The following is a 19,337-nucleotide window of genomic DNA, read 5'->3' as shown; positions in this document are numbered from 1 at the left end:
GAACAGGATTTAATTTAGTATAAATAAGAATTTTTAGTATTTTAATATTCAAAGATAATTTTATTAAAATATAACTAAAAGTTATTTTAAAACAATTGTATACAATAAAATAATGTTCATACATGTCGGAGTTTTGTGATCCGTCTCACCAAGGACACGGGACCAAAATGACATGTCCCTAGCATTTTAGTGCTGCGTCCTCAACCGTCCAGGGAACGGAACAGACCTACATAACAAATATCAAAGGGTATTGGTCTTCCATTTTCATGACCCGATACGACCCGAACCGGACTACTTTACTTGTCATTTGAGCGGGTTCGGGCCCTGCCATCCTTCCATCCGATCTATAAATACTGCTTGAGTTTCCCGCGTCCTAATTCAACCTTTTGTGTTTCATTCCCGGGACCTCCACTTCTAAACGCTTAGGGTTTCTCTATCTCTCCTCTGAGGGATTTCGGACCATCTTTTCCGATGGAGAATCAGAACGCTGATGGGCTCGAGATCGAAGCCATCGGATCCCTCTACCGAGGCCCGTGGGACAAGAAGTACTGGAGCTGTTCTAGGGTTAGTGGCCAATTTAGTTGCCGATAAATTATTGTTTTCAGGAGTTTTGGCTCGAGTTCCTTGTGTTTTGCTGCTCCTAATTTGATCGATCTATGTTTTCCCGCGGGAATTATTCGAGTCGCGATTGTTTATGTTTTTTTGTTCTGATCTATGCGAAATTTTCTTTCCATAATCGCGGATGCTTGAAATGCGCGTTTTTTAGTGCGTGCGGCGTGTGTATGAGCTCACAGAATTATTTTCCGGTGCAGGGCAAAGATCGCTATCCTTACCCTGTTGGTTATCAAGCTATTCGCACCTGTGCTGGTGATACGTATAGAATGGAAATTCATGAAGGTCCAAAGGGGCCACTGTTTTTGGTCTGTACTTATGCTGATTTCTTCTATATATAGATAATTATGCTTGTGTGGAATGAGGCGATTCACTGCTACAATTGCTCTGTGACTTTTATAAAGTTAGGTTCTTTTATAAGAAAATGGTTGTTATCCTATTTTGTGTGTCAGGAAAATAACAAGCAATCACTGTAATGTGCAGGTTAAGGCAAGTGATAAATCAATGTCAGGACAGACTCCAGACATTGCGTGGGATAAGTTTCATAAGAAAAGTCATTGTAGAATCAAGATTTGGCATGAGAAGCGATTTTCGTGCAAAATTGATGGGATTGAGGTAATCTTTATATTTTTCCACGTATCGTCTTGAATAATTCAAAGCTTTGATGTGATATTATGCATCTTATTCAAACAAACAAAAAGATGTATTAGGCATAAAGTGCATTCAAGTTTTTTTTTGTTGAACGAGTGCGTTTACTTTCTGATTATTTTCTTGTTACCAACTTATTGTTTTCTTGGATGGTGGTATGTAGCTTTTTGGGTTTAGGAATCCCCTTGTCCAGAGATTGCTACGCGAGCTTGCTGCAAATGAACATGGATTAGCAGAAAATAGTTTGGTTCCTGCGAGTTGTTTCAAGGACTCTTCAAGACTACTGAATGAAAAGCAAATGTCGGACTTACAGAGCTGTCCAGATCTACTACTGGAATTAAAAAAACAACAAATCAGTGGCAAGAAATGTAGGAAACAAAGAACTAGAGTTGTTCAACCTCGACTCAAAAGGCTGAAAAATCAAGACCCATCAACCGAAATGCAACAAGGTTCTAAATATGAAGGTCAGGCTGGTTGTTGTGGAGAGGCTGTGGATTATTTGTGTGACAACAACAGTTTGATGCTGCATAAAATATCCAACACGGATGATCCTTCCTATGGTGATCGTATCTGTCAACCTAAGAACAATGAATTTTCATTCCCTAATCTTTTGGAGAAAGAAGCTGGTGAGACTTTTTACTGAGAGCTTCGTTAAATTTGTCACTTCATTGGCTCTGTATTCCTGAGCAACAGTTTCTTTTCTTATATGCATGTTTCTTCATACTTTTTCTTCTTCGGACTGGATTTTGAACCTGATTTCAAATGCATGAATTCTAAAAAAACTGTGTTTCAAGTTTTCTTTTTCGCACATACGAAGTACTTCATCTTGAATATCAGAGCACTATTATTCAGACTCAATAACAGAAAGTCATTGCTTGTTCTTCTGCAAGAAAGAGATTGCTTAGTCAACGCAAATAATTGTGGCAAAGAACTGGTGTTGACAGAGTTGGAGATTCTTAAAAGCAGTGTCATCTTGGTGCCAGATTCCTTTGAGCTTGTGCACGGTAGATTTTCTATCTTCCCTTGTTATCTGAAAGGAGATCCAAATGCATTATATGTTGTCACAAAGATTCTACTATGTAGCATTTCTCTATAAGCTTTGGTTTATAGTTAGACTTTTTGTGCAGATAATACTGCTGACCCTGCTCTTGAAAGCATCAAAAGCCATCCAGAAGTTACAACTGATGAAATTGTAGCTGTTGACACTTGCATGTTATGTCCTGATAGTATTGCAATTAATGTGCCGAATGAGGGCAGGAATGCTGATGATGAACTGAAGTTAAATTTGCAAACAGGAGATGCTCCACCATCCATATCGGAGGAGGTGCCAAATCCTTCAATACCTGCTTCTAGCGTTCCTCTTTCTGAAGGATTGGTTTTCAAACTGCATTCAGATGAGGAAAACGGTCTTGGAACTCAATATTCAAATTCTGAAAAAAGTGATTATGATATTATGGGTAATGATTTTGCTAAGTCAATGATGGAAATTCTGCTTCCTCAAGCTTTGCCTTTGCTAAAGCAGAACACTTGTAAGAAGAAGGCGAACCAGAAAAAGAAATCAGATCATGCTAGAAAAGGCACATCTCGAGATTTTTATGGGGTAAATATGTTGGTGAAGGGCCATGGGGCTTTTAACAATGATGATGTTTTATCTGATGGTAAGAATTGTTCATTGCTAATCTCTGTCTTGAGCTCTGCAGACAGCATATTCTTTTGTTTTGAGTGATAATGAAACTTCTCTGCGTAAAATTTGTTTTGCATTCTGAAGTTCTAGTAACTTTTACTGCAGATGGCCTTCGTCTGCAATCATCAGTGAGGGCATCAGAAGCAGCTCAGGAGGACCAAGTGCAGGTCTTGGGTGCACCTCTTGAATTAGGTACTGACATTCCTTCTGGTGACATGGAAAGTACAAAGTTAGTAAATGCATTAGTTTTGATGTTTGACAGAAAATGTTTTCTGCAGATGTTAGCCCTATTATTGCAGATAGCTTTGAGGATGATAGGTGTCTTGATTCCATTCATGCACCTCCAAATGCTGGCCTTGATACAGTTGATCTCAACCCTATTGGAAACTGTGGATATGAACAGGAAAATACCAGCTTGCTTAATTGGGATTTGAAGACTTCAAAAATGTACTGTCCAAAGTCAAGAGTGCATGGAGCAGATTTACCATCCAATAATGTTGTGGAGACTGGAGAGTTCCATGTATCTGTCTCTCCTCATTTGGTATCATCTAGTTTAAATTTCCTTTCAAGTGGGCATAGAGGCAATGCATATGTTTCTGGGGATAAGAGTTCTGAAATTAATATTCATGAAAATCTTTGTGCGCTTAAAGGCTCTTCAATTACACACTTGAAGTGTATATCAGAAAGTGAAGAATCTGTGCCTGTAACAGTGCTAAATGATTCCAACGACAAAAAGTCTCATAGTTCTGCTTCATCTGCCTCCCACAAACACAAGCAACAGAATAATTCTGGTTTCCAATGTAATGAATCTGGTTATCATCCATTGAGGGCTAATTCTGTCAGGTTGTGTCCAGAAGCAACAAAAGTTGAAACCGGCCATCTTGGGCCTGACAGTGATATTCCCAATACAGGATCTGCAAGTTTGCATATTCCATTTAATCAAGCAGATTCTGCCATTCAGAGACAGTTCTTCTCACCTGCAGTAAATACAGTTGATTTTTCAGATGTAAAATGCACTGTTCACACACCAAAGGCTGATAGTGAAACATTTGATTCTGAGACAATCAATGCTTCCCTCCAACACCCTCAAATTGTAGTCTCCACTGGAGAGTATGTTCTTGTTTCCCACAATGTGACAGGGCTTCCATATGCTACTTGTTCTTCCAACTCTTTGAAGTGTCATCAATCTAAACTGATAGTTGACAATGGTACAACAAACAGAAGTTCTGTGGAGAAGTTTCTTTCTAAGAAGGCAGTTTTTGAACCAGAGACCAGTCAGGCTGTTGTTGCCATGGGTGATTTATCTGCTGACTTGTGTCCAAATCAAAACAAGCTCAATAATCATGTCTATGATCTGGAGGCACAGCAGAGTATTCCTGAATCAAAAAATATATTCATGAAAACCTCTGCTATGAATAAAGATGCTATTGACACAGCAAAAAATGGAGCAGTCTTGGCATGCTCTTCTGTTCTTCCTATTCAGAATGAAAATGAAGAAAAACTGAAAATTGAAGATAAACTAAATATTTTGGAGGAGAAAAACGTCCTACATGTCTGGAGAGAACAAGCTTCTTTATCTATTCCTGCTGAAGACAGCTGTCCTAGATTATGGTTTGAGGACCCAGTGAAGACTATCCCAGTAGAAGGTGATGGAAAGGACAAATTAATGCCTAATGAACTAAGATTCGAGACTTTTATATGTGATGATCTCAATTCATTGGCAGCCAAGTCCACAAATTCTTCAATGAGTTGCATTGAGCTTGTTAGTTGCTGCGTGAACCCGATTCCTGTTTCTTCCATGCTGTTGAGAAAGCAAGGGAGTGGTATCCTCTTATGTGTCATCTGTGGTCTTCCTGAACAAATGAATAGGACACTTTTTATCTATGAAATCCCAGATAGGGAACTAGGGAAAAAATGTCCTTCTTTACATGGTTATGCAATGGCTGTATTGCCTCTTTGCAACTACAATTCTGATCTGAATGTAAGTTACTGGGTTTATCCAAATGTTTGTTGCTGTAACAGTGGCCTGATTTTCTGAGAGTGAATAACTATGGGTTCCTTGTAGATTTCTTGCGAGAGATCCATGATTCAATTCACACCCGATGGGAAGTTCCTCGTTTTGCTTGATAGTATTAGAATGCCTTGGTGCAGGTATTTCATGTCTGTTTATTCCAAGAATTATTTGACTACTTGATCTTTTAACCGCTCTATGCATGCCTATTTACTATTTGATGTTTGTAGTAAACAAGACATCAGATGCTTGTGCTCTGTTTGTAAATCAGCTTATGAAGGAAATTCTGTGAAAGTTGTATCAGTAAAGGCTGGTTATGTTTCGGTGCTGGCTAAGTTACGAATGGTTGAAACTGCATGCTGTCTGTTAGTCTGTGAACCCTGCTATCTTGTTGCTGCAGAAAAAGGGGGGAAATTAAGTGTATGGGTCATGAATACCACATGGAGGTATTATGTTCTCTGTTATCCTTCTCATTCTTTTATTTTTCTCTGATACTGTCTATTTTCTCCAGGGTTTGTGCTTTTGGTGCTGTGTGTTTTGCTGTCTTGTGGATTTGGTTGTTCCCGTTTGTAATGAGTGATAGTTCAAGACTTTTTCTTAGTTGAAGGTGAATAAATGAATAGGACTTATTAGACATGATGCTCAACTTTATGCAGGCCAGTGTTTCCAAATGTATAGTACTCACTTAATTGTATATTTGTCAAACCTATGTCAAAAAGTTTCTTACGAGAAAACCACAGTTGGTGAAATATACAAGGATCAACTTAACCTTAACCTGAATTGTATTCTATCTCTAGTTCCTTTCTCAAATCCCATAACCAGTCTTCTTTTTCCCTTGTTTCCCCCTGTTCCCAATAATGAAATTGAGGGATTAGCCCCTCCTAATCACTCTAAAGTAACAATAATTATTTACATTACATCTAACATCAGTATCCAAATTGGGAGATCCGTCTTTGCAACTAAAATTATCTCCATTACAACTCATAAACCTAAACACTTTAGACAAGGGTAAGGACCGTTAAACATAACCTGGCAAGATGAGCTGAAAATCTACAAAAAATCTGTAAGGGAAAAGTGTCAGACTCCGGTGTATATGGAAGGCCATCCTCGGTTATGTAAAAATTCAACAAGACTACAATCCACGTGCCAAAATGTTCCTTTAAGGAATCCACTTACAATACTCACAAAATGAACCACAAGGTGATCTAAAAGAACACACTCACACACCCATATAAAGGGAATAAAATTATAATCTATTCAACAAAGAAGTCTGCCAAAAGGCTTACAAATCAAAGGGGAGAACATCCCTATATATATATAAGAGGGTAGAGAGAAGAGAGACTCAAAAGCGAGAGGGAGCCAAGCTCCCAACTGCTAGAAATTCTAGCCATTGAGAGCAGGAAAACTAAGTTTGACTGTGTCTAACGGCTAGAATTTTTAGTCATTGGGTGCATTCAAACCCAATTTGACTCTCCTTCTAACTTATATATTTATATACAATATATATGTATATATATATACACACACAATTTAACTCCCTCTCAAACTTATGGTAGGATAACCAAAAGTTTGCCTAAAAGGAAGTGAAATCTAGAAGTAGAGAGAGGTTTGGTAAAAAAAAGTCCACCAACTGGTACTCTGATGTGACATAAGGCAGATCGATTATTCTTTAAAAATATTTCTTTCGAACATAATGGCAGTCCATTTCAATGTGCTTCGTTCTTTCGTGAAAGACGTTATTGTTGGCAATATAGATATTACTCTTATTGTCACAACTTATCTTTGAAGCTCCTAGAATCTTGGTTCTCATAGCAACCACGGCCACATTACCTCTATTGTGGTAGTAGCCATGGCTTGGTACTCAGCTTCAGTTAAGGAAAAATAGACTTGTTGCTTTTTTGCACCTTCACAAGATCAATGATTCACCTAAGAAAACACAAAAACCTGTGGTTGAGTGTCTATTGTTTGAATCACTTCCCTAGTCTGCATTTGTATATGCAAGTAAATCTAATGCAGAAGAGGAAGACATAAACAAGCCTCTAAAAAGAGAAATTTTAAAATATTTAATAATAAGCAAAATGATTCTCATGTGAACCGATGTGGGAGCATGCTGAAACTGACTAGCTGTGTGTACATGTGTTATATCAGGTCTAGTAATATTTAGGTAAGAAAGAGCTCTGATAAGAATAAGGAGTTGGATCATTCAGAGTCTTCCCATCATCAATTTTCATCTTGACATTTGTTACTTCAGGATCATTTGATATTTCATATCTGAGAATAATTTCAAAAGCAAACTTGGACTGAGATAATAAATAACCTCTAGGGGAATAAGCAATTTCTATTCTTAGAAAGTAATGTAGGAAACCCAAATCAGTCATTTCAAAACTAGTTTTAAGAATTTGTTTTATATATTGAACTCCTTGTTTGTCGCCTCCGGTGGTTATGCTATCATCTACATAGAACAATAAAATGACAGTATCTGCATCAAAATCCTTAACAAACAAAACAGTGTCAATCAAGCAAGATCTAAAACCAATATCGAACATAACTTTGTTGAATCTATCATACCAGGCTTTGGGTGCTTGTTTCAACCCATATAACGCCTTTTGAAGGTGATGAATCTTTTCTTGAAAAAGTCTCATACCAGGTAGTGCTTCCATGCGTACTTCTTTCATAAGTTTTTCATTTAAAAAAATGCTTTTGATATCCATTTGATATATAGACTAGTTCTTAATTGACACTACTGTAATAAGAGTTCTAACTGTAGTCATGCGAGTAATCAAAGCAAAAGTTTCTTCATAATTGATGCCATGTTCTTGCAGATATCCCTTTGCAACAAGCCTAGCTTTATATCGTTCAAGAGTTCCATCAATTTTGGTTTTTATTTTATATACCCATTTACAACTTATGGTTTTTTTTTTTTTTTGGTGGAAGATTTTGAATAAACCAAGTTCTACCCTCGTAGCTTCAACCCATTCAGGGTGTTTTTTAGCCTAAGCATAAGATGAGGGTTCTACATACGAGTGAATTAGGGCTATGCATGTTTGATATTTTAAAGAAAAAGAACCATAGGATACAAATTTGGATGGGGTTCTTGATATTCTAGATGATTTCCTAATTTATTGATCATCTTTACTATGGTTAGAAAACTTTTCAAGTGCATATTGAAGGGTTTTGATTTTCCCTTTTAGAATATTATATATAAGTTTGATCATTGTGGGACATTCCATCAAGTGAGTCAAAGTCACTAGATTCAATAACATTCTCCAAATCATGCTCTCAGTCACAATTATCAATATCTTGTTTGGAAACAAGGTCAAACAAAAAAGAATACTCGGTTACTTCCTTGGGTTGATCCTTATCAAAGAAATTTTCTTTTTTCAAGAAGGTAACATTTCAAGAGATGTATAATTTTTCATTTTTAGAATAATAACACCTATATCGTTTTTTGTTGTCGGCATAACTAAAGAAGGCACAAGGGATAGCTTTAGAAGAAAACTTGTCATTCTTATTGGTAAAAATAAAGCATTTGCAACCAAAAGTTCGTAATCTTGAATAAGCGAAGAGTTTAAAGAGTTTTTCAACTGGGAGGTGTTGTGTATAGAGAAGATGGCATTCTGTTTTTAAGATAAGCAGCAGTAAGGACAACTTCTGCCCAAAAAATCTTAGGCACATAACTACAATAAGTAAAAGTTCTTGAAGTTTCAATAATGTGCCTATGTTTTCTCTCGACTAGGCCATTTTGTTGTGATGTGTCTGGACAAGATATTTGATGCGTGATGCCATGTGAGTTCAGATAGTTTTTAAATTCTTTTGACAAAAATTCTCTCCCTTAATAAGTTTAAAATATAGAGATTATTTTTAAATATATTTTTGACCATCTTATGAAAACTTTGAAAATGAGAAAAAAACTTCTGATTTATGCTCAAGGAAGTAAATCCAAGTATATATAGTAAAGTCATCCACAAATATAACATAATATGCATATCCACCTTTAGACATAACCAGTGCTGGACCCCAAACATCCGAATGAACCAACTCAAAAGGTCTAGAGAAAATAAAAGTTTTACCTTTAAATAGTTATCTTTTCATTTTTTCAAGAACAATCTTCACAAGTGAAATCACCAAGATTACAAAATTTTTACAAATTTGAAAAAAACAGATTTTAGATGCACTGGGATGTCCTAATCTTTTATGCCACAATTTCAAGTCCATTTTTTGGACATTACAACAAAAAGCATCTTTCGGTATCTCTAAAAAATCCTTATAGTAGAGGCCTCCTTCTCTATGGGCTTGTCCAATAAGCTTAAGGAGATCCTGCACCAAACATTTATTTGAAAATGAGATATTACTCAAATTTAATTTAGGAATGTATTTAATTTTTGTTATATATATATTTTTTTAGAGTTTGAAAGATCTTTTTCAAAACTTTCTATTCCTTTGATTTTAAGTGGCGTACCATTGGCCGTAAAAACTTTTGATGTACTTGAGTTGCTATAGCATTCAGATAAAATATCATTGTTTGGGGTCATGTGAAAAGATGCACCAGAGTCAAGAAGCCAAGAAATCTTACCTAGGTCCAAATAAAATGATATTGCAGCCCCAACATAGGAAGATGATCCTCTAAGAAAAGGTTGAAGAGCTTCAACTAATTGAGCTAGAGGCATGCTTCCAACAGATGATTCTTGATATGTGTGAAAGTCCTTGTCTTTTGACTCTTGAGAAGAGTCAACCGAAGCCACCTTTTCATATGTCCCGTTTAGTTTAGGACATTGGGGCTTAGTGTGTCCCGGTTCATGAGAAAAATAACAATTCATTTTCTTTCTCTCATGGCTAAGACCGAGTCATCTTCACTTTTGCTTACATGCATTTTCAATCTATTTTTTTCCATACTCAACTCTTCTATAGTGTTTTCAATAGAGGGCACTTTTCCTCTATAGAGAGGAATAAACTTGGTAGATTCAAATTATGGTCTTAGACTGTTAATGAATTAATAAAAGTGTTCTGCATTTATTTGTCTTTGGCAGAGTTCTATGTCTTCGAGACATTGCCACTTTGGCCCTAGAAGCGCCAATTCTTCTCAAAGTTCGGATATGCCATTATAATATTCTTTAATAATTTTATCCTCTTGGACCATAGTCCGAACTTTATCTTGCACGTTATATATATGTGCAATATCTTTAAGAAATTACATTATTTGAAGATAATTTCAAGCCTTGTTAGCATGTTCAAATTTGGCAAGATTTGAACATTTTTTCACATCCACACTACTAATAAGCCAAGACATGATCTTGGCATTTCCCATCCTTCACTCCTTTCACTTTTTCTCGTAAGTGTGGCTATGGCTTTAGTTTCTTCATTTTCTTTTAGAAGTATCTCTTTCTCACCCTCTACCTTAGTGAGAACCCACAATCCCTTTCTCAAAATAAGGTGCTTCATGATAGAAGCTCATGTTACATAATTGAAATAATTGAGCTTTATGGGTTTAATGATGACATTATCATTGCCATCCATTTTTACAAGGGCTTAAGAAGGAGAAAGAAAGAGAAGAGAACGAGAAAAGAGAAAAATGAAGAGAAAAGAGATGAAGAAGAACAAGCACACCTCTATGATCGCACGAGCCAACAAGCCACACTTGCACAATTCCGCGAACACTTGATTCACCAAGAAGGACTTCCTTTCTGCTGAACACAAAAAATGAGGCAACAAGCAATCTTCAAAAGTCAAGAGCAACCTCGCTCTATTACCATGTAAAAAAACAAGACTACAATCCACGAACCAAAGTGTTCTCTCAAAGAATTCACTTGCAACACTCACAAAGTGAACTACAAAGTGTTCTAAAAGAACACACTCACAAACCCATATAAAGGGAAAAAATATAATCTATTCAACAAATAAGTGTGCCAAAAGGCTTACAAATCAAAGGGGAGAACACCCCTATATATACAAGAGGGTGGAGAGAGGGAGCCAAGCTCCCAACAGTTAGAAATTCTAGCCGTTGGGATTTGTCAAACTAGGTTTGACTGGGCAATGGCTTGAATTTCTAGCCGTTGGGAGCAGTCAAACCCAGTTTGACTCTCCATCTAACATATATATTTATATATAAGTACAATATAACAGATTATTTGATTAATAATCACATCATTGTTTTGTCCTTTTGTAATGACATAGCTTGAGCCACAGTGGCAGTTTCAGGTTTATTGATATCCTTAGGACTGCAATAAATTCCAATTGTGAAGGAGTGATCCTATTAATAATCTGTGAAAGAATAAAGAACTAAGAGGCTCTTTGGCCTAGCCATTGGCCATCTATTTGCAACTTAATCTGATTGAATGAGTTCTTTAGTTATTCAGTCTTCAATAGGCCCTTAGAATAGATAGGTGCACACCTATTATGTGTGTGTACCCCCCCCCCCCCCTACCAAAACTACTTAGCTGGCATGTTGAGGTCAATTTTGTTCAACTTGAGTTGGATCAGAAATAACGAGAGGTCTAAGCTGGATCAGAGAAAGTCAGATTGGATTGTTTCTTTTCTTTCTTGGCTAAAATTTCAAAATCTTAAAATACTAAAAAAATGAGTAAATGGAAATGATGCACTATTGCATTAGCTTATTTTGAATTTTCAAGCTATAGAGTATAAATCATACAAAAGCTATATATTTTTTGGACCTGTAAACACATACTTGGTTAGACATAGATCAGATTGATTAGCAAGATGAGTTTAATACAAAGCCAGTTTAATGCACTTGGTAGTCTGGGAGCTCGCCCATATCTTGGGGCAAAATAGTGCAAATGCAATCTTTAGCCAGTCAGAGCCATTCAACTCAGAGTTGCTTTCACGAAGCCTATCAATCCATCTAAGCATTTCAATCAAGGATATTTTGGACCAGACTTCAGCTAGCCCAACATTTTCAACAATGAGCTTGCCCCAAGGACCTGACCCAACCCTAGGCCTTATAATCCAAGTGCAACATTAAACAAATTCCTCATATCATATCATGCAGGAAAATGTTATCTTAACCTGGGCATCAGTTTCAAATATGAAGCCTTGACAGCTCTTGCTCTCTGAAATTGTGAAAAAGTTTTCTCCCCAAACCTTGATGTTGAACCAACTGCGTTATAAAGATCCAAACTCCTCACATATCTAAAAAGCATCTCTCCCTAATTAAACACAAAATACCAATAATATATTTGGGCTATGTCATACTGACTCTTCTAACATGGCACCACACCCACATCGCACCTGCGCCCGGGCGGGTGCGACACTTGGACACAACTTCCTTTGTGTTAGGTGAAGTCAACCACACTGAGGTCCATTTCTATCCAAAAGTAGATTCAGTTAACCCTAATCAAGTCCATTTTTTATCTCTCTCTCTCTCTCTCTCTCTATATATATATATATATATATATATATATATATATATATATATATATATACTCCCCGCACCCCCACACCCAAGTTTTTTTAAAGTGCCGCATCCTCAACCGTACCCGCACCTATGTGACATAGTATTTGGGAAGAGTTATAAACCTGTCGTCTTTTTTATTTTTCATTGCTTTGCTTCTAAAAGTTCACCTTCTATGTTAGACTTTAAACTCCAGGAATCCCTGTAGCAAAGCATAGTATAGATCATAGTGCAGTGAATAGACTTAATTAACGACTATCGTATTTAGTCTAAAATTTCAAATGGTTGGGATGTTAGAAAAGAGGAAGTTTATTTTTATCTGTCCTTTTGTTTATGTGGTATTTTAAGAAATTTTAACATATTAGGACTCCAAACTATGTCACAGGGATTCGGCCAACAGGGTGCCGCACCCGCGTCGACGTGACACGACTCGGATGAGGGTGCGTCACCTGGTGTGGTCAAGCCGACTCTGGGTGCAGTCAACGCACCCAGGGTCATAAATGTCCAAATCTGGACTTGAAAAAAAATACTGTTAAAAATTAGTGTTACTGCTGTTAACTGTTAAAAATTATATACCCTCCCGCACCTGCACCTATGTGACATAGACTCCAAAAGATCAAGCTTTGGAAACCATTGCAGCTTCCCACATTTTCATTTCTTTTAGTTGTTTTTGAAAAGGTATGGCCTCTCGCACAGTCACTCACTTAGGTTGCGGGTAGGCTTGGGAAATGAGATAAGCTACTCGTGTCTGCTCGTAAAGAGCTTGTTCCTACTTGTAAAACAGATTCAGTGGGCTGAACATGAACATGTATTCAGCTCGGCTTGGCGTGTATAGTTTCCCTAAGTAAAAGTCTAATCCTATTGCCAATGTTTTTTTAATTTGTAAACAAACAAGCTCAAGGTTGGCTCAATAGGTCTAGAGTCTGAATGTTATTGCTTCCAGCTGTGAAACAATGTATCTTTTTCGTAAACGAGCTAATTCAATCTCGGCTCGTATAGCTGGGACTCGTTATGAGCTCAAAATTGGTTCTGCTTACCACAAGAATTGGTAAAGTTTGTACGGCTGAAGCTTTTCCCTTTTGGCTCTTTGCCTGCGTTAGTTGCAGGTCCTTCATTTTAGAGAATTCAAGGACTCCAATATGCCATCGGTGTGTGTGTGTGTGTGTGTGTGTGTCGGGGGGGGGGTGCATGTGTGTGAGCATGTTCTCATTATCTGTTTTTGGTGGACAAACTTAATTGCTACTTTATGTGGATTGCTTTGCATAGTTCCCATCTTTGTTGGACATATACAAACTACGACAATGAGAGTGACTTGCTTAGGTTCTTTTACCGTAGTTGGTCTTAATGGATTACTTCAGAGATCTATGGAGTACACAAACCAAATTAATTATTTCAATTATTTTGTAGCATAAGTGTACATGATGGTCCTGAAGCTCTTCTATGGTTTTGTCACTCAATTTGAAGCAACTTCAGGTCTATGTCACATGGGTGCGGGTGTGGGGGTGCGGCAATATATATATATATATATATATATATATATATATATTAAGCTTTAACAGTTAACAACAGGAACACTAATGAAATAAAAAACAGTTATCACAATATCATCATCATGCATGCAATAAATCAAATTAACAATCTACAATTTTATTCTATTCATTACTTTTGAGTCTTGTGTTGAAACTTGAAAAAGTATCCTACTTATTACTTTCAATAGAAACAAAACGTATCCAAGACTTGAAAAAAATGAAGCAAAAATAAAGATCTTTCTCTTGGAAGAAGGAAGAGAAATACATTCATGAAAAATGAAATAAATCTAACATATTCTTTGCAAATTTTGGGAAATAGAGTTGCATGTGTGTGTGCAATTCCGTCAAACCACAAGAATTGCAAGCTGACCTTCACGGGTCTGATGCAAATAACCCTGGGTAATGCCCTATATCTTAGTGTGCATTGTCCAAATTAAAACGGAACAGTCTGGCAAAAGAACTGTATCAGTCGCATTATGCAAGTAAGAAGGGAACCTTCAGATAATTTCCTTTATTAAACGCTTTCTTTCAAGATATAGCATGGTCAGTGCATTTGGTTTCAATACATGATAGTGGTAGCTTTTGGTTCCTATTTTGACAAAGAAGTACTTGAAGAAACACAATGGAAGAGATTGGTTGCATGTGATTGCATCCAACAAAGACCAGAGTGTCTATGAGATGAGGTACTTCAACGTTGCGGAGAATGAGGCCAACAATGAGGATTGATGGTTGGTGTTCTCAGAGAGAGAGGTAGTCGAGAGATTGAGACGAGTGGAGATTGAGATTGAGAGATAGATTGAAGGAGAGAACGAGAGAGAATAACGTACCTTGGAGATGGAGACTGAGTTCGTGCTCGCCGGACGATAGTAGGCATCGGGGTGTCGCAGCTCAGCAGCGTCGGAACTTGGAAGACATGAAAGAGGGCAAAACAGTTTTGCCCTAATCCTCAAGCTCAAGCCCATTTCATCGGGCAATATTTTTTTAAGTCTAAAATTTGGACGAATATGACTCTGGGTGCTTTGACCGCACCCAGGGTCGGGTTGACCTCACCAGGTGCCGCATGCGCACCCGCATCGCGTCAATGCGACATGTGTGCGACACCTGGTTGGCTGAATCCATGTGACATAGCTTCAGGTGGTGTCCTAAGTTTTCAAATTTTGTAGATGTAGCGATTAAGTGTTCACATTTTGGGGAATGCATACTTCGCTGATATGATCACAAGTTTTTTATTGTAAGGTTTTGGACTAGCTTGCATCAAATCAATCGTGTAGTTGCTGATTACTTGTCTTATTTCTGTGTTGCAACACAAGGACATGTACTACATCTGATAATATCAAATATTCAGATATGTTCTTTGCCTAGAAATGGACTAAAATCTAAGCATATTGTGTTTAACAAAGATTTGCTAAAGCTGTAAACCGAAAATATTTTGTGCCATCTTTTGCAGATCAGCGCATTTGCTTAAAACTAGGACAAAGAAAAGAGGGTGAATTTGAATAAAGTAGCCGTTTGTTTCATTAGTATAGCTTGTGAGTTGATAAAACTTCTAAGGCTATTCAGTTATGATATTTGCCAATAGTTTCCATACATAAATTGTAAATCGCTTCTTTCAGTTTTTTTTTTGTCTGATTTTCTTTGATATTTGGATAAGCTGATCCAACAATTACTGCCTTCTCTTTCTTTTGGATCAACTACCTTTCATAGGTTAGCATGTGGATGCCATGGTATAGAAAATACAAGAATAAACCTTTACACTGCTCATTTTGTTTCTATAGTTTGAGATCTGATTATGGAATTGTTGGATGTTGACAAAGTTTAATTGATGTTTTTGACATTTCTATTATCCTATAGCATGGATATGGAGGAATTTATGCTTCCAGGCTTCACTCACATCTCTTCTTTCATAATGGAGTTGAAAAAGATGCCACATTGGGCCTATATAATTGTTGGCCATGATGGTGTTGGAGGATTTGGTTTATGGTATGCTTCATGCTCTCTAGTACAAGATTAATCAAATGCATTTTTGCATATTTTTCATCAAATTATTTTGCATATCATCTCAATACAATATTCCATGTGCTAGAAATTGTTTGGCAGGTGGACAAATTTGGAGATTATTATTGGTTACATGTCTTTGTTTGGTGTATGCTACTAGTATGTGGTTGGTGCATTCATGGTCAAGTTTCCATGAGCAACTGGGCAACCATGCATGGAAGCATCTAGAAGTGCACGTGCTTGTATGTGTGCCTTCCTTCTGATGCACATATGCACAATGCAAGCACATGCAAACTATGCTTTGCCACATTGTTGAACATTTGATGATTGCACTTGCACAAACTGTCTTCTTGCTCTATTGATGTGCATCTTCCTTCTGTTTCTGTTTCTTCTAGGCAGTCCTATTAAAAAAGTTAACTACTGATACGATTTGTTACTACCGAGACTCAATGTTGCTTCCACCACATGCTCTCAGCCGCTAAAGCCCAAAGTATCATGTTGCTAGAGTTCTTGATAATATGTGCATTGAGATTCTGAACCCTGCAATTTGAGCCTTAAAGTTTCTTCAGTCATTAGATGAAACATAAGGAAAAAACACACCTGTTTGAAGTTAAGAGATGTGGCCTAAATTTAAATTTTTGCAATGCAATATGTTCACAAGTGAAGTGTCCACTGACCTTTATAATCTCTCTCTTAGACGATTTATTTTACCCACTTTTATTACAATTCAAATTCTAATTTCCTTAAGATGGCATACATTCAGTTATTTTCCTGGTCATAACCTTTTTCTGTCAGGGACATATCAAGGAGGGTCCTCCTGGCGAAGTTCTCCTATTCGGGCTGCTCCATATACCAATTTCTTCCCTTTGGCTTCTTTCCTTGTCAGAAGAATGATCGTACTTGTTCCAGTGATGAAGACAGGTATCGGGCTGATATTTTAAGAACTTCGGAATTGTCCTTTTCAGGGACCTCTGGAAAGTTTTCCTGTTCTCCAATAGAAGGGGAGGATGTAGGTGTCTGGCTTCTAGTCTCAGCAGTTTCTTATGATGCATATTTGTCAAATCACCATGTAAAGGATTCTGGCAATAGTTCTGTGGGGAGCTGGAGGCTGGCTCTTTTGGTGAAAAATACAGTAGTTCTCGGAAGCATACTGGATACAGGGTATTTTGCTGGAAGCTTCTTTTTTTGTTGAAATTATAAAGCTATAGAACTGATATTCTAAACCAATTTTATGTTTTTTGGTTTTCTAGAATGTTTAAGTTTTTTTGTTTTCTGTAAGATTGCTTTACACGAATATAAATGCTCTTTCATGGTTTCAGTTAGTTACAGAATGTGCTTTGAGCCAAAAAGTTCATAAACCCTGTCTATGAAGCCATCGGAGTGGATTTTTTGTGAATTTTCTATGCTCATTTTGGATTTCTTTGTTTCAATAGTTTCAACAAGTTATTTGAGATCCCCTGCCAATGTATAAGGTCAATGAAGTTTAGAATGTGTATACATTTGCCTCATAACCTGTAACTATCGTGCTGCATGATCACGTTTTGTTTCAGCTCTTAACTATTTATCATGCTTAAAATAGCTAAGTTAGAATAATTTTTGTATTGAGGATGACAATTTAGGTTCCTATTTTTGAGAGTTGGCGCAATCTGCATTTATTTTTAATTTCTTGTATTATTAAATTTTGAAGATTTATTATTTTTGTAAAAAACTTTCCATTTCCTGCTGGGTTTTTTTATTCACCTCCAGTTTGGCTTTTCTAGCAGAACTTGCTTTTGGCACGAGTAATGTCTTCTTAGAACCGTTACTTTTTAACTATTATAGTACCTATTATATTAGGGATGAAAAGGAATGAACAATATGGATGTGCACACTGCCATATAGTCAGGATGGCTCTATAGCTTATAAATTGTTGTCAAACTTTTTCAGGTCCTCTGCAGCAAATGTATTATCTGGTTACGGAGTCATTGGCAGATTTGATGGGCTTATCTACACATGGGAACTATCCACTGGGCATAAAGTTGCTACTGTAAATGATTTAAAGGGTAATCAATGTCTACTTAGGAGTATATCTGCTGATGTGTTTATGTATATCCATTTTAAGAAAAAACTCGTGCAATGACTCATAATTTGTGTTGGGCTTATTTTAACAATCTGGGTTTCAGGTGGTAGCATTTTATGCATTGCTGCTGATGCAAGTTCAAACACATTTGCTGTTGCTAGTGATAACTGTCATGTGCTCTTATATACACACTCTTCAAGCCCTTGTGGAGGTTGATGTTTTGGGTTTAATAATCTTGAGCGACATCTGAAGGTGGATATGGTTAGTGACAGTGGCTGAATCACAAACTTTTTGTCTTGATTTTCATGCAATTTCTGGAATCCATGTGTCACTCTTCAAAGAATAATCCTTTGGCATGTAAGTGGTAGGCGCCAATCCTTTTGTGGGTAAGTTTGTGGTGGGGTGGGAGAATCGTATGGAGTCCATGGCAGCAAGTTTGGGTGTTGCAGCTCTGTTTTTTTGTGGTCAACACGGCTGAACCAAATTGGTGCCTTTATTGCAGCTTCTCAGAGGAGGTATGCACATTCTTCTGTTTCTCATGCTTCCCATGGCATAATACCTTCTTTCAGAATTTTGCCTTTCACTAGTTTTAGTTTTATAGAATTTTTTTTTCTGTTTTCTTATTGTTGGGAGTCGAGTTTTAAAGTTTTCCTCTGTTGCCATTCTTGATATATGTGCTAAACTTGCGTGGGTGGCAGATTTTTTTTCCTTAATGATGTGACTTCTTTTTGGGCTTTTGCGGAATGGGAAGTTGCACATTGCTAGCTGTTAAGATGCTTTGGTAATGAAATGAGAACAATCTCACAAACCACAACGTAATAGGGTTTATGCATAAGAAGCAAGAAGATAACCCAATATGGATTCAAACACCAAATGCCACTAAGGGCCAAACCAACACTTTAAAAATAATAATATTATTGCATGTGTTATGCACACAAAATGCATTATATGAAAAAGGGAAAAGACCCCATATTTATACAAGTAAATGGGAGTGAGAGACTCCCTTCTAGTTGTTGGGGGACTCCCAATTGCTAGAAATCTAGCTGTTGGGAGGTTCCAATGGCTCTATTAGTCAAGAACTAAAAGGCCCTTGACTATTACACTTATTACAAAAATAAATAAATACATAATAAAAAACAATTATGCCCCTACTGGGTAGATTCTATTATAAGGTCAAAAGGCTAAAATACCCCTAGAGGGTAATACCTCTTACCTTTATAAATGAGTATATATATATATATACCAAATACAGTATCTTAACACTCCCCCTCAAACTCACGGTACCACAATCGAGAGTTTGCCAAGGAGGAATTGAAATCTCGGTGATGAAAGCGCTTTGGTGAAGAAATCCTGTAGTTTATACTCTGATGGTACATATGGCAATGTAATGGTCT

The 19,337-nt window shown here is 37.0% G+C and overlaps 1 protein-coding gene across 1 annotated transcript; it reads left to right on the top strand.

Moving 5' to 3' along the window:
• The first annotated feature begins 442 nt into the window (after window positions 1-442).
• LOC149838337 (DNA binding protein) lies at window positions 443-18,311 on the top strand. The gene is made up of 14 exons (XM_090008228.1): window positions 443-564; window positions 813-920; window positions 1,096-1,227; window positions 1,424-1,886; window positions 2,151-2,264; window positions 2,388-2,918; window positions 3,050-3,136; window positions 3,223-4,925; window positions 5,010-5,095; window positions 5,186-5,401; window positions 15,741-15,869; window positions 16,680-17,045; window positions 17,811-17,926; window positions 18,047-18,311. The coding sequence occupies exons 1-14, from the start codon at window positions 472-474 to the stop codon at window positions 18,157-18,159; spliced, it is 4,257 nt and encodes a 1,418-aa protein (XP_089864354.1). The 5' UTR covers window positions 443-471; the 3' UTR covers window positions 18,160-18,311.
• Window positions 18,312-19,337: the final 1,026 nt, after the last annotated feature.

The sequence above is a fragment of the Nuphar pumila genome, chromosome 5, assembly GCF_984573655.1.
Source record: "Nuphar pumila chromosome 5, dmNupPumi1.hap1.1, whole genome shotgun sequence".
NCBI lineage: Eukaryota > Viridiplantae > Streptophyta > Magnoliopsida > Nymphaeales > Nymphaeaceae > Nuphar > Nuphar pumila.
This window is presented reverse-complemented; position numbering and strand designations above follow the sequence as displayed.